General features: G+C 41.0%; 1 protein-coding gene across 1 annotated transcript in view; it reads left to right on the top strand.

Annotated features, from left to right (window-relative positions):
- Positions 1 to 5912, top strand: part of LOC117359760 (solute carrier family 2, facilitated glucose transporter member 5-like) — a 196937-nt gene extending 191025 nt beyond the window's left edge. The window contains exons 13-14 of the mRNA XM_033942979.1: positions 2526 to 2721; positions 5814 to 5912. Of these exons, the coding sequence (XP_033798870.1) occupies positions 2526 to 2721; positions 5814 to 5842 (225 nt within the window). The 3' untranslated portion in view covers positions 5843 to 5912. The remainder of the gene's footprint in view (positions 1 to 2525; positions 2722 to 5813) is intronic.
- Positions 5913 to 12484: the final 6572 nt, after the last annotated feature.

The raw sequence follows: 12484 nt of genomic DNA, 5'->3' as shown, positions 1-12484 counted from the left end.
TCACCCTCATAAATGTTAGACCAGTAAATAACAAAGACATTATATTACAAAACCTCACAGATAAAAACCAGGACATGTTCCTGACTACTGAAACCTGGCTTAAAGACAATGATAGTTACACCAGGTATATGTCCCTTACACTATCACATTCCATGACAAATGGATTGCAGAGAAATGTATATGGGTACTAGAACTCAATATGTGTCACATGCATTGCCAAGGATAACTATAAAAATTGTAATCTGGAAACTGTATTTGTACTAGATCCCTAGTTTGTATCAAGTTAGAATACAACTTTGTATAGTAAACTTGTTCTGTAATTATGTCAAATTATAATTTGTTAACTATATAATATGTATGTTTAACCTGTAAGCCATTCTGAGCTCTTTGGGGTCACTGGATAAAAAATGAAATAAATATCATATGTAATTATAAAATTACCTCCCCCCCCTTACCATTGAACTCGTAAATTTAAGGGAAACAATGACATCTACTCAGTACAATACTTTGTATATTGTATATGATATTTGATTACAGGATAATAATAATAATAATAATGTTATTTCTTATATACCGCCAAAGCCATAGTAGTTCGAGGCAGTTTACAATGAAGAAGGGCTGGACAATCAGCGAAAATAGGAATGGGTGGGAAGAATGGATGATAAGGGTATATTATTTGTATCATGGATGATTATTAAGTGATATATTTATTGTTAATTTGTTTGGACATATTGTCACACTTATTGTAAGTCTGAAAATGAATAAAGAATTAAAAAAAAAAAGAAAATGAAATAAATAAATAAGATTTATTTATTTTAAAAATGTATATACCGTTTAAACCTAAACGGTTTACATATCATTACATACATAATTCAATAAAACAAATAAAAACCAAACAAACTTTAACATATAATCATCAGAAAATCATGTGAAGTGCCCATGAAAACAACAACCGCAAAGATCAATTCCTAGAAAAATGTATGGATTAAGACCTGGTTAAAAGATAGAAAACATAGAGTGGGTTTAAATGGTCAATATTCTCAATGGAGAAGGGTAAATAGTGGGGTCTGTGCTTGGACCATTGCTTTTTATCGTAGTTATCAATGATCCAGGGATGGGAATAACTAGTGAGATAATTAAATTTGTTGATAACACAAAGGGCTCCTTTTACTAAAGTGTGCTAGCGTTTTTAGCTTCTAGAATAACGCCAGCTCAATGCTGGCGTTAAGGTCTAGCAATTTAGCGTGTGCTATTCCACGCGTTAAGGCCCTAACGCACCTTAGTAAAAGGAGCCCAAAGTTATTCAAAGTTGTTAAATTGCAAGAGGGCCTTGCGAAACTGGGAATCAAAATGGCAGATGACATTTAACTTGAGCAAGTAGAACGTGGCACGTGTGGGAACCAGGAACCCAAACTATAGCTACGTGATGCAGGGTTCCATGTTAGGAGTCACCGCCCAGGAAAAGGATTTAGGTGCCATCGAGGATACGTTGAAACTTTAACGTGTGCAGCGGTGGCTAAGAAAGCAACTAGAATGTTAGGAATGGAATGGAATGGAAAACAAAGATAAGAATGTTATAATGCCCTTATACTGCTCCATGATGCGACTGCACTTCAAATATAGTATGCAATTCTGGTCGCAGAATCTCAAAAAAAAGATATAACAGAATTAGAAAATGTACTGAGAAGGGAAACTAATATGATAAAAAGGGATGGGACAACTTCCCTATAAGGAAAGACAAAAGCATCTAGCTTCAGCCCGGAGAAGAGAAGACTGAGGGAAGATATGATAAGAGGTCTATAAAATACTGAGTGGTGTACAATGGGTAGATGTGAATCGCTTGTTTACTCTTTCCAAAAATACTAGGACTAGAGGGCATGCGAAGGAAATACTAAGAGTAGTAAATTTTAAACAAACTAGAGAAAATATTTCTTCACTCAATGTGTAATTAACTCTAGAATTTGTTACCAGAGAATGTGATAAAAGTGGTTAGCTTAGCAGGGTTTAAAAAAAGGTATGGCTGATTTCCTAAAAGTCCATAAGCCTTTATTAAGATGGACTTGGGGAAATCCACCGCTTATTCCTAGAATAAGCAGCATAAAATCTATTTAACTCTTTGGGATCTTGCTAGGTACTTATAACCTGGGTTGGCCACTGTTGGGAACAAGATACTAGGCTTGATGGACCTTCGGTCTGTGACTCTGTCCCAATATGGTAGCTCTTATGTTTATCCCAGAGATTTATTTACTAATAACACACTTTAATTGCATTAATGCATGCTAATGTAACAGTACATGTTAATAAATCTAGCCATATGTAATCATGTTTCTGTTCAGAGAGGAAACTGTTTTAGTTTCTAGTTATCCTTACAGTTAGATAAGGACAATGTAAAATTCCCAGCCTGTCAAAGAACATGCATGCATCTCTGGAGTAAATGGCTTGGCATACAGATCCGTCCCCAAGCCTGTGTCTAGGTTGGAAACCTAGGAAGAATACACTAAATTCTGCTGTTTTTGGTTTTGCAGATATCCGCAGGAGCTATAATATATGTGGTATTCTGTGTGATCTGCTTGCTGGTGGCAATGTACGTTTTTTTAATAGTCCCAGAAACCAAGAACAAGACTTTCCTGGAAATCAGCCAAAAGTTTTCATCTGTTAAAAGGCACGTCAGATTCTCCGTGGCCAATGATGAAATGAAAATGAGCAGCTTGAATGGATATGGTACGCTGGAAAGTAGCTCATTAGATATTTCCAAATCAGAATCTTAAAGTATATTGCCCTAGTATAGCCAGTGATAAAATATATCTAGGCCTATAGAAAATTTTAAACAATGTATTACGAAAATTATTTTTCTTGTTTTTTGGGGACTAAAATCATACACTTGAGGAATCAAGGACTTCTCTCAAGTTCTTTAAATTTTGGCCTATTTTACTGAAAGTTCTTCCTCGTTTAAAATGCCAAAATCTACATAACCTTTACCCCCCTCTTTTTCTGTGGTTATGCTCTCCAGTATTGAATGTAGAGCATTTAACTCCTCAAAATACAGAGATGGCTAGTAATACAGTACAGTTACTTCATTACAGTATTTAAGTACAGTTTGCAGTACTTATAGGGGTCCTTTTACTAAGGCGTACGAAACATTAGCAAGCGCTAAATTGCTAAAGTGCCCATAGAATATAATGGGTGCCTTAGCATTGAGTGCGTGCTAATCTTTAGTGCGTGCTAAATCGATTAGCACACTCAAAATCAGTTAGCACGCCTTAGTAAAAGGGCCCCTTAATGAGTAACTTTTTTTTTGCCATACTTTTTACTTCTAACTTGCTACATTGCCACACCTCTGCTTTTTCTCCTCTACAGGCTTTCCAAGCAATGTCAGACATAGCTTACATCTGATTGGGATCAAAATTCCAGTCCCAAAAAGCATCTGAGCTGGGACTAGAAGCTGGGATCCAGTCAGAGGCAAGCCAGCGTCTGACATCACTTGAAAACTCTAGCCCCCACCCTTTACACCTGCAGAGGTCAAGCTTTGATCATAGCAACCTGAATTGGAATCCTTCATTCACAAGGTTTCCGTTGGCAAGATGTTAAAACTAAGCGCTAGTTGGAGAGGCATAGCTAGGTGGAGGACACGTGGGGCGGTCACTCCCTCAAAACGGATTTTGAATAAAATGTCGCCTATACAGATCAACCCTTCAGCTGCACGCTGACGCCTGTTTTACAAAAAGGTCTGCTCCCCCCTGAAATAAAACCTGGCTGCGCTTCTGGCTGACCAGCTGGATTACCAAATTCTAAAAAAAATGCTATTAGGAATTAAAGCAGCACTTTAATAACGGAACACTTCCATCGGAAGAACTGGTATAATTTAAGTGAAAATTAAAAGTAAATAGAAAAGCCATTAATACAAACATCTGACCTACTGGCACGGGTATGTGTGGTGACCTCTATGTGTGGCTCTAGAAGATTTGCTGATTCTGCACATGAAGGTTACTGTACGCACATGCCAGTAGGTCCAGCGCCCTCTGCTGTTGGCCTGTGTGGGTGCCAGAGGCCTAGACTAGAATCTTCCACATGACGTGCAGCACTGAGCACTCCAGCCAGAAGATAAGTGCTTCTTGCCTCGGAGTGCTTGCTGTTCCTTTGCTCCATAGCAACGTTAAAAATACCTCACACTGATGCAAGGAGGCTAAATTCGCATAGTTACTTTACTATTAGGTTATTGTGATATCAAAGTGCGAAGAATTCTAAAATAGTAGAATTTAGAACTGCAAAATGGCTGCCCTAAAATTAGAGAAAAAATTGATTAGTCTTTAAGTATCACAAAATAAGGGACCTCTTTTACTAAGCTGCGGTAGAGGTTTTTAGGATCGTAAAACCCGATGAAAAATAGCCAAGCAATATAAGTGAATCAATTGCTTGGCTATTTTGCATGGGGTTTTACTAATCTGCATGGCCAGATCGGAAAATGGGCTATCGAGGGGGAAAACACGCGGTGGACCGTTTTGTGAATCGGTTCGGATAGCAGCGAACGTCGCTAATCCTGTGAAAACAGGTTTAGCGACGATTGCTGACTTTAGCGAATCGGGGCCTAAGTTTCTTGCTTTAACATCCTCATTCAGTCTCCAACTATGCTCCACTATCTGAACTTGTGATGAACAAGGCAAAGAAGAGAGGGAACCAAAGCACACACCATACAGCAAAAGAAGAAAAGCATCATGGGCCTCGTAAAATAGAACAATGAGATTCTCTTTATTGCTTGACCTGATAAAAGCCGTGTTTTGATGCAAACATTTGTGTTAGAGGACAATGGAATAAGAACCTTCGATATATTTTTAAAAATCCAAGGATAATAAGCACTGGAATTCAATGAACAACAATTGTTGGCAATTTTGATAGCATTTCAGTGCTTATTATCCTTGAATATTTTATATCGAAAGTTCTTATTCCATTTACCCCTGACACAAGCATTTGCGCTGAAACATGGCCTGTGTTGGGTCAATTAATAAAGAGAATACCATTTCATTCTGTGAGGCCCTTGGTGCTTTTCTTCTTTTCCACTATCTCTACTCACCAGCATAGCCACTGCCTCAATCTTGTCTTCTTTTCCAACTGCTCCCTAAATATCTCCACCACAATTCTTCTCCTCTCTGACCATCATCTGATAACTTCAATACTTAATCAACAAATTTAAGTATCTTCAGGCTATTGATCCTTGTATTCTCTGTACCAAAATTTCACCTCTTTTCTCACCCACTATGTTATCCAAGTCTGTCAAACAGGCTGTCTCGTTCTATAATACTATTATATCCTCTGCTCTGAACACACTTGCTTCTCCTATTCTCTGCTCTGTAAAGTGTACCGGCAACCTTAGCTTTGTAGGAGTAAACAGTAATCATACTGACCTCTACTGGACAGTTTAGGATAAGACATGCAACTAACAAATTTTGAATAGCGTTCTAGAATTAATAGAATGACTAATTTAGCCGATCCTTTTCCTTTTTTATTGATAGTCTACATAACACATGTAACTAATGATAAAAACAATGAAAGATTTATTTTCAAGAATGCAAACAGAAAACAATTAGAATTTAAAAACTATGTATAAGCATTCAGAATGTAATAGAATAAATCTCAGAATAAAAGTCTTTACAGTTCTTTAAATGCAGGAATGATCACTTGTGAGGCATTAATTGGAATAAGCAGGAACTTCCTGTGATAAAGTGTTTCCTGCTTGTCCCACGGTAGGAAAAGTGATTAAAGAACTTAACTTATACAGCCAGAGTAGGTGATGTAAGTCTCTTCCTTCTTGGGAACAGATGGAACAGAAGGTGGTCATCACACGTAGTGCTCGCTTTGATCTGATGATGGTCCGTTGAGAGATAATTGGTAAGCATGTAAGTGTCCTTGCCATAGCAGATGCCCTTTTATATCATTTTGTTATCGGCAGCATTTCCGATGATCTGATAGCTTTGCAGAAGGTGATTGGCTGTGGCCTGTATGTTATGGCTTGAAAAACCATAGGGATGTCTTTTGGCATCTCTGTGGAGGCTTTTTACCCAATTTCAGGCTCCAGGAAGTCTGAGATCAATATGACCAAAAATCCTTCTTGTGGTTGCTCACATTCCTTTGTCTTTTATCAGCTATATTGCAATCTTGACATTTTTAACAGAGAAATTATTCCTGGGCAAGTTTTAATCATAGCAAGTTTTTCTGTCCTAGAGAACTGCATGGTGTGGGATCTATATGTACCACAGGTATGGCATAGTTAATCTCTGTAATACACTATTTATACTGTATTTTTACCCTTACAGCTGATCTATGGAATCCATTGTCTGCATTCCTATGCTTGTTCTGCTGAGAACCTTGAACTCAAATCCTATGCTTCATACATTTCAAATTCTTTCTGACCTTCCAGTTTGCCCTTGCAATTTCCAAACAAGACTACTACATCCATTTGATAAACTCTCTTGTTTCCAACCCTCACCATTTCTTTGCCACACTGAATTCTCTCTTCAAAGTGCCTCTACCACCAACTCTTCCTTTCCACCTAAACTACGGCTGAGTACGGTAGTTCCATGACAAGATTAACTTTGTTTTCTCTAGCTGGTTGCCTCCATATCCCATTTCTCCATTTTATTCTCACAGTCTTCCTTTCCTCTGCCACCCTTTCTTTTCTAAAATCACCAAAGAGGAAAGTACACATTTTATTGGCACCTCCAAATTTACTACCTGTTCCTACTATTCCCACCCATCTGTTTAGCTCTGTCTCTCTTACTGTTATCCTTTCTATTTGTCCTATCCCCAGTCTTTCATTTTCCTCTGCACTGGTTCCCGATGCCTTCAAACAAGCTGTGGTTACACTGCTCCTCAAAATCCTTCACCGGATCCTACCTGCCCTTTCAATGTTTATCCCATCTTCCTCCCCCCCCCCCCTTCTTATCCAGTCTACTTAAATGTGCTGTACATTGCCATTTTCATGACTTTGAGCTCCTTTTATCAAGCCATGCTAGCGGGGTTAGCGCGTCGGACATTTCATCACGCGCTAACCCCCGCGGCCGGCTAAAAAACTAACGCCTGCTCAATGCAGGCCTTAGCGGCTAGCGCGGCAGGCGGTTTAACGTGCGGTATTACGCGCGCTAAACCCCCCTACCGCAGCTTGATAAAAGGACCCCTTTGTTTCATCTCAAACCATTCTTGATCCATTATACTGGACAACAAAGTTTTTGCTTCTTCAACATTTTTGGGTGTATCTTGCAGAGTTTTGTCTGTTGATCATGAAAATCACATTGAAATTGCGCATCATGTACCGTTTGAACAAAAAAGTACATTTTTACAATTTCTTGTTATACTTTCAGGCTAATGCAATTAATTCTTAGCCTAATTCTTAACATAGGCCTATTGCTCATGTTATATCTTGCTGGATATAGCGTGGGCATGTCCAGGCGTACATTCAGGGCAAGTTGTGTAACGTCTATGGAAATGATGCAGTCTGTGCATGCCTGGGCATGCTTGTACATGGGCTTGATGGATGCTGCCTGAAAAAGCTATATAAAAGCAGTTTGCGTACAAGGATCATCTTCATTACAAGTCTGCCAGTTCGGATGTATTTTGATGCTTCAAGGAATAGTATTGTCTATGTAAGTAACTTAATTAGTAAGCCAGTTAATTATTAATTGCTTTAGGATGATTTGTGACATCACACATGTCTCACCGATGTCACAACAGCTGTGATACAATCTACTGCATTTGTGGCAAGTACACGCTTAAGCCTCAAAGTTGCGCCGTGACTCTACTTGTTAAGAAAGGATATGAGCTGTACTTCGGTGCAAGATTAGTGATCAAGACAAACCATGGGCTCCTCACATTTGTTGTGCAACATGATGTGCCATCGATCTTAGAGCTTGACTCCGAGGTACTCGGAAATCAATACCATTTGCTATCCCAATGATATGGCGAGAACAGAAGGAGCACTTGACAGACAAATGTACAGTGGTACCTCGGTTTACGAGTGCACCAGTTTGCGAGTGTTTTGCGAGCTTGCCTCGCTGTACGAGCGCCCCCCCCCAGCGATCCGGTATCCCCCCCAGTGATCCGGCATCCCCCCCCCCGCTCGCGATGCCCCCCTCCACCATGATCCTACTTCCCCCCCCCCCCCAGCAGTCAATGACACCCTTTACCTGACTTGGCACCAATGCCGGTGCCCGAAGATCCTCCCTCTTCTGGCGCGGCCTGGGCTGGGCGGTGCGTTGGAGATCCTCCTTCTTCTGGTCTGGGCTGGGCTGGACTGGCTTTGAGCATTTGCGCATGCTCAAAGCCTTCTGGTCTCGCTCTCAATCTCGGAGAGAGCGAGACCAGAAGGCTTTGAGCATGCGCAAATGCTCAAAGCCAGTCCAGACCAGCCCAGTCCAAAAGAAGGAGGATCTCCGACGCACCGCCCAGCCGCGCCAGAAGAGGGAGGATCTTCGGGCACCGGCACTGGTGCCAAGTCGGGTAAAGGGTGTCATTGACTGCTCGGGAGGGGGGAAAGTAGGATCGCGGTGGAGGGGGGACAACGCGAGCGGGGGGGAGGGTGATGCCGGTTCGCAGGGGGGGAAGCTGGATCGCGGGGAGGGGGTTTGGAACAGCGTCGGATTCCTCAAGGGGGGGGAGAATGGAGCAGCGCCGGTAGCCTCGTGAGTGGGGGGGGGGAGGAGGTGGAACCAATCAAAGCAGTTTCCCTTACTTCCTATGGGGAAACTTGCTTTGATATACGAGCAATTTGGTTTACGAGCATGCTTCTGGAACGAATTATGCTCGTAAACCAAGGTCCCACTGTATCTGGTTTCTCCGGTAAAAATAAGAAATCAATTGAATACTCCAATCTTCCTTCAGCCATGAGACCAGCACCTCATGATGACAGTCTTCCAATACCGAAGCCACCAGAGAACTGGAGCTTAAACGAAACCGCTGAAGAATCTGCAATGCACCAGCCAAGCACTGACAGTGACATTGATCCTGATTTTGGACCATGTGCATCTGATGAGCCCCCCACTTATATCACAGTCAGACCTGGTCATGGACTTAGGTTTGTCAAAAGCAAAAGCAGAATTATTGGGTTCAAGACTGCAGGGATGGCGTTTGCTCTTGCCAAGTATGAAAATTTCTGCCTATCAAAGCTGCCAAGACGATTGAACAAATTTCTTTGCACAGGTTGAAAACCTCTGTATCTGCACTGACACTGAAGGGATATTCACAGTTGTTAGGGTGTATGCATGACTCACAGGAGTGGTCTCTTTTTATTGATTTATCATTGTTGAGCCTCAAGATTGTTTTGTTACACAATGGCAATATCTATCCGTCGATACCTATTGGCTAGTCAGTGGTCGGTTACAGCAGCGTTAAGCTTTAGAAAGGGATATGGTGCCTTGATAAAACCCCTTCGGGTGAAACATGTTGGCCTTGAAAGCCTGACCACAAGTTTTAAGCTAAGTATTTATACACTAAGGTGGAAAAAAGTAATTATAAATTTAATAGCAAAGTATGGAAGATCCGGTGTGGAAGTAGAAACATAGAAAAAAGCAGCAGAAAAGGGCTATAGCCCACCAAGTCTGCCCATTCCAAGTATCCCCTCCCCTGAATTTACTCCCTTAAAGATCCCACGTGAGTATCCCATTTCCTCTTAAAATCCGTCACGCTGCTGGCCTTTATCACCTGGAGTGGGAGTCTGTTCCAGTGATCCACTACTCTTTCGGTGAAGAAGTACTTCCTGGAGTCGCCATGAAACTTCCCTCCCCTGATTTTCAGCGGATGCCCTCTGGTGGTCGAGGGTCCCATGAGCCAGAAGATATCATCTTCTGATTCGATGCGTCCCGTGATGTACTTATATGTTTCAATCATATCTCCCTGTTCTCTTCTTTCCTCAAGTGAGTACAACTGCAATTTTTTAAATCTTTCTTCATATGCCTGGCACATACGTACATAAAGCCTGGCACAATGAATTTGTATGAGCGCTAGGTGGTACTTCTGAGGATCTATATATACTGTGAAAAGAGTTAGGAGGGGTAAGAGAATATACACCCTTCCAATCTGAAGTTTGGGCTATATTCTCACAGAAAATTTAACTTGAACTACTGTGCTGTTTGGTCAAATGCACACATGAAAGAAACATATGAAAACATGGAACTGCTGTTAAAGCATATCCAGTCCACAAAGTACAACTGGAACATCTGAGGTGATCTTAAAGTAGTAAGTTTCAAGTTAGAGAATGATACGGTGACAAAATTCATCACCATTCCCGTCCCCGCGGATAACCGTGGGAAACCATCTTCATGTCATTCTTTAAGGAGAGAGGGAAGAATCAGAGTATAATTGGGCACAACCACTGACCCTCAAGCCTTGAAGAATGCTGAGATTGAGCAGCAACATTCCAGAGCAGATATTGTGATGTCATAATGCCTCATTCCACCAGTGCCTAAGAGCCAATCACATCAGTGATGTCACAATGGCTTCATTATCCTTGGCTCACATAAGAATCAGAGTATGAATGGCCACAACCACTGTCCCGCAAGCTTTGCTTTGAAGAATGCTGGTGTAGAAGGACTGAGGTTGAAACAGACACTAGAAAATGACATGGGATTATTTCCTGCGGTTATCCATGGGGACGGGAACGGTGATGAATTTTGTCACCGTGTCATTCTCTATTTCAAGTTTAATTAATTTTAATATACCGACCATCGACATGCACCTGGCCGGTTTACAATGCTAAAAATAAAAGGTTAAAATAAATATTTGTGTGTGTGTGGGGGGGGAATGTGAACATTAAATAGACAAATTACAAATACGAACATGAGCTTGAGGGGAAAGGGGGAGGGGAAAGTTAATAATTACATCATTAAAAACAAATTAATTAAAGGGAAGGGGGGGAGGATAAACCACCAGGAATGGGGATCGCTTCTTAAAAGCTACTTGGATTGCAGCATGGATATACTAAGTACTGTTGTTTTATTTGTGAATGGGACAGCCGTGCTAAAGAGTTGCATTACATTCAAAAGAACTGGCCACTCCGTAAGAATTTGGTTCCAGGACAAAAAACATGAACCCCTTGTTAACCCGACAAAGATATTTTTGCCTCCTCTTCATATAAAACTTAGACTAATGAAAAATTTTGTAAAAGCAACGAACAAGGAAGGCAAAGGTTTTCTTTATCTAAGACAGATGTTTCCAAGAATAACTGATGCCAAGATTATGGAAGGCATTTTTGTCAGTCCACAGATCAGATACGTCATCAATGACGAGAGATTTGAAGATCTGTTAGTCGGGCCAGAGAAAATCGCCTGGAAAGCATTCGAGGATGTCGTTGAGAATTTTCTTGGGCAACTACAAAGCACCAAACTATATTCAACTGGTTGACCAACTTCTTAGAGCATACAAAACCATGAAGTGAAACATGTCACTGAAGATGTACTTTCTACATTCACACTTGGACTTCTTCCCCGCAAATCTTGGTGCAGTAAGTGACGAACATGGAGAAAGGTTTCACCAGGACATTACCACTATGGAAAAAAGATATCAGGGCAACTGGAATCCATCTATGCTGGCTGACTATTGTTGTACACTGCTATGAGAAGCACCGGACACTGAGTATAAATGAAAATCAGCAGGAAAATCCTTTTAGCCACGGCGAACTATCATAACGTATCAGAAGCTCTGTGCATTAAAACAGGTTATAGTCAATTAAAGATACCATCATGTTTCTCATAATTCCGACGTGATACAGTCGGTGGGAAATTATATTTGTGTTTATTTTTGAGGGTTTTATCACAATCCCCTGTTTGTTTTAAGGAAGCAAAATTTTGGGAAAATTTTGTTGTCTAGTGTTACAATCCAGCTTCAACAGAAACAGCCCTTACTAAAGTCTTCCAGTGACCTCTTCTTGGCCAGATCCAAGGACCTTTGCTTAATTCTTATTTTTCTTGACCTATCTGCTACTTTTGACATTGATCACTACCTACTTCTTGATACATAGAAACATCAAAGCAGATGAAGGCTAAATGGCCCATCCAGTCTGCCCATGCACATCATCCATTATCTCCTCCTCTCCCTAAGGCAGGGGTGTCCAATGTCGGTCCTTGAGGGCCGCAATCCAGTCGGGTTTTCAGGATTTCCCCAATGAATATGCATGAGATCTATTAGCATACAATGAAAGCAGTGCATGCAAATAGACCTCATGTATATTCATTGGGGAAATCCTGAAAATCCGACTGGACTGCGGCCCTCGAGGACCGACATTGGACACCCCTGCCCTAAGGGATCCCACATGCAAGTCCCGTGCTTTCTTGAATTCAGAAAGTCTTTGTGTCCACCACTTCCATCGGGAGCCTATTCCACGCATCTACCACCCTTTCTATAAAAAAAAATATTTCCTTAGATTACCGTACTCATGAGCCTATCACCTCTTAACTTCATCCTATGCCCTCTCATTCTGGAGCATTCTTTCAAATGAAAGAGA

This window comes from Geotrypetes seraphini, chromosome 4 (genome assembly GCF_902459505.1).
Source record: "Geotrypetes seraphini chromosome 4, aGeoSer1.1, whole genome shotgun sequence".
In the NCBI taxonomy this organism is placed as follows: domain Eukaryota; kingdom Metazoa; phylum Chordata; class Amphibia; order Gymnophiona; family Dermophiidae; genus Geotrypetes; species Geotrypetes seraphini.
Note: the sequence above shows the minus strand (reverse complement) of the source record. Positions and strands in the feature narration are given on the sequence as shown.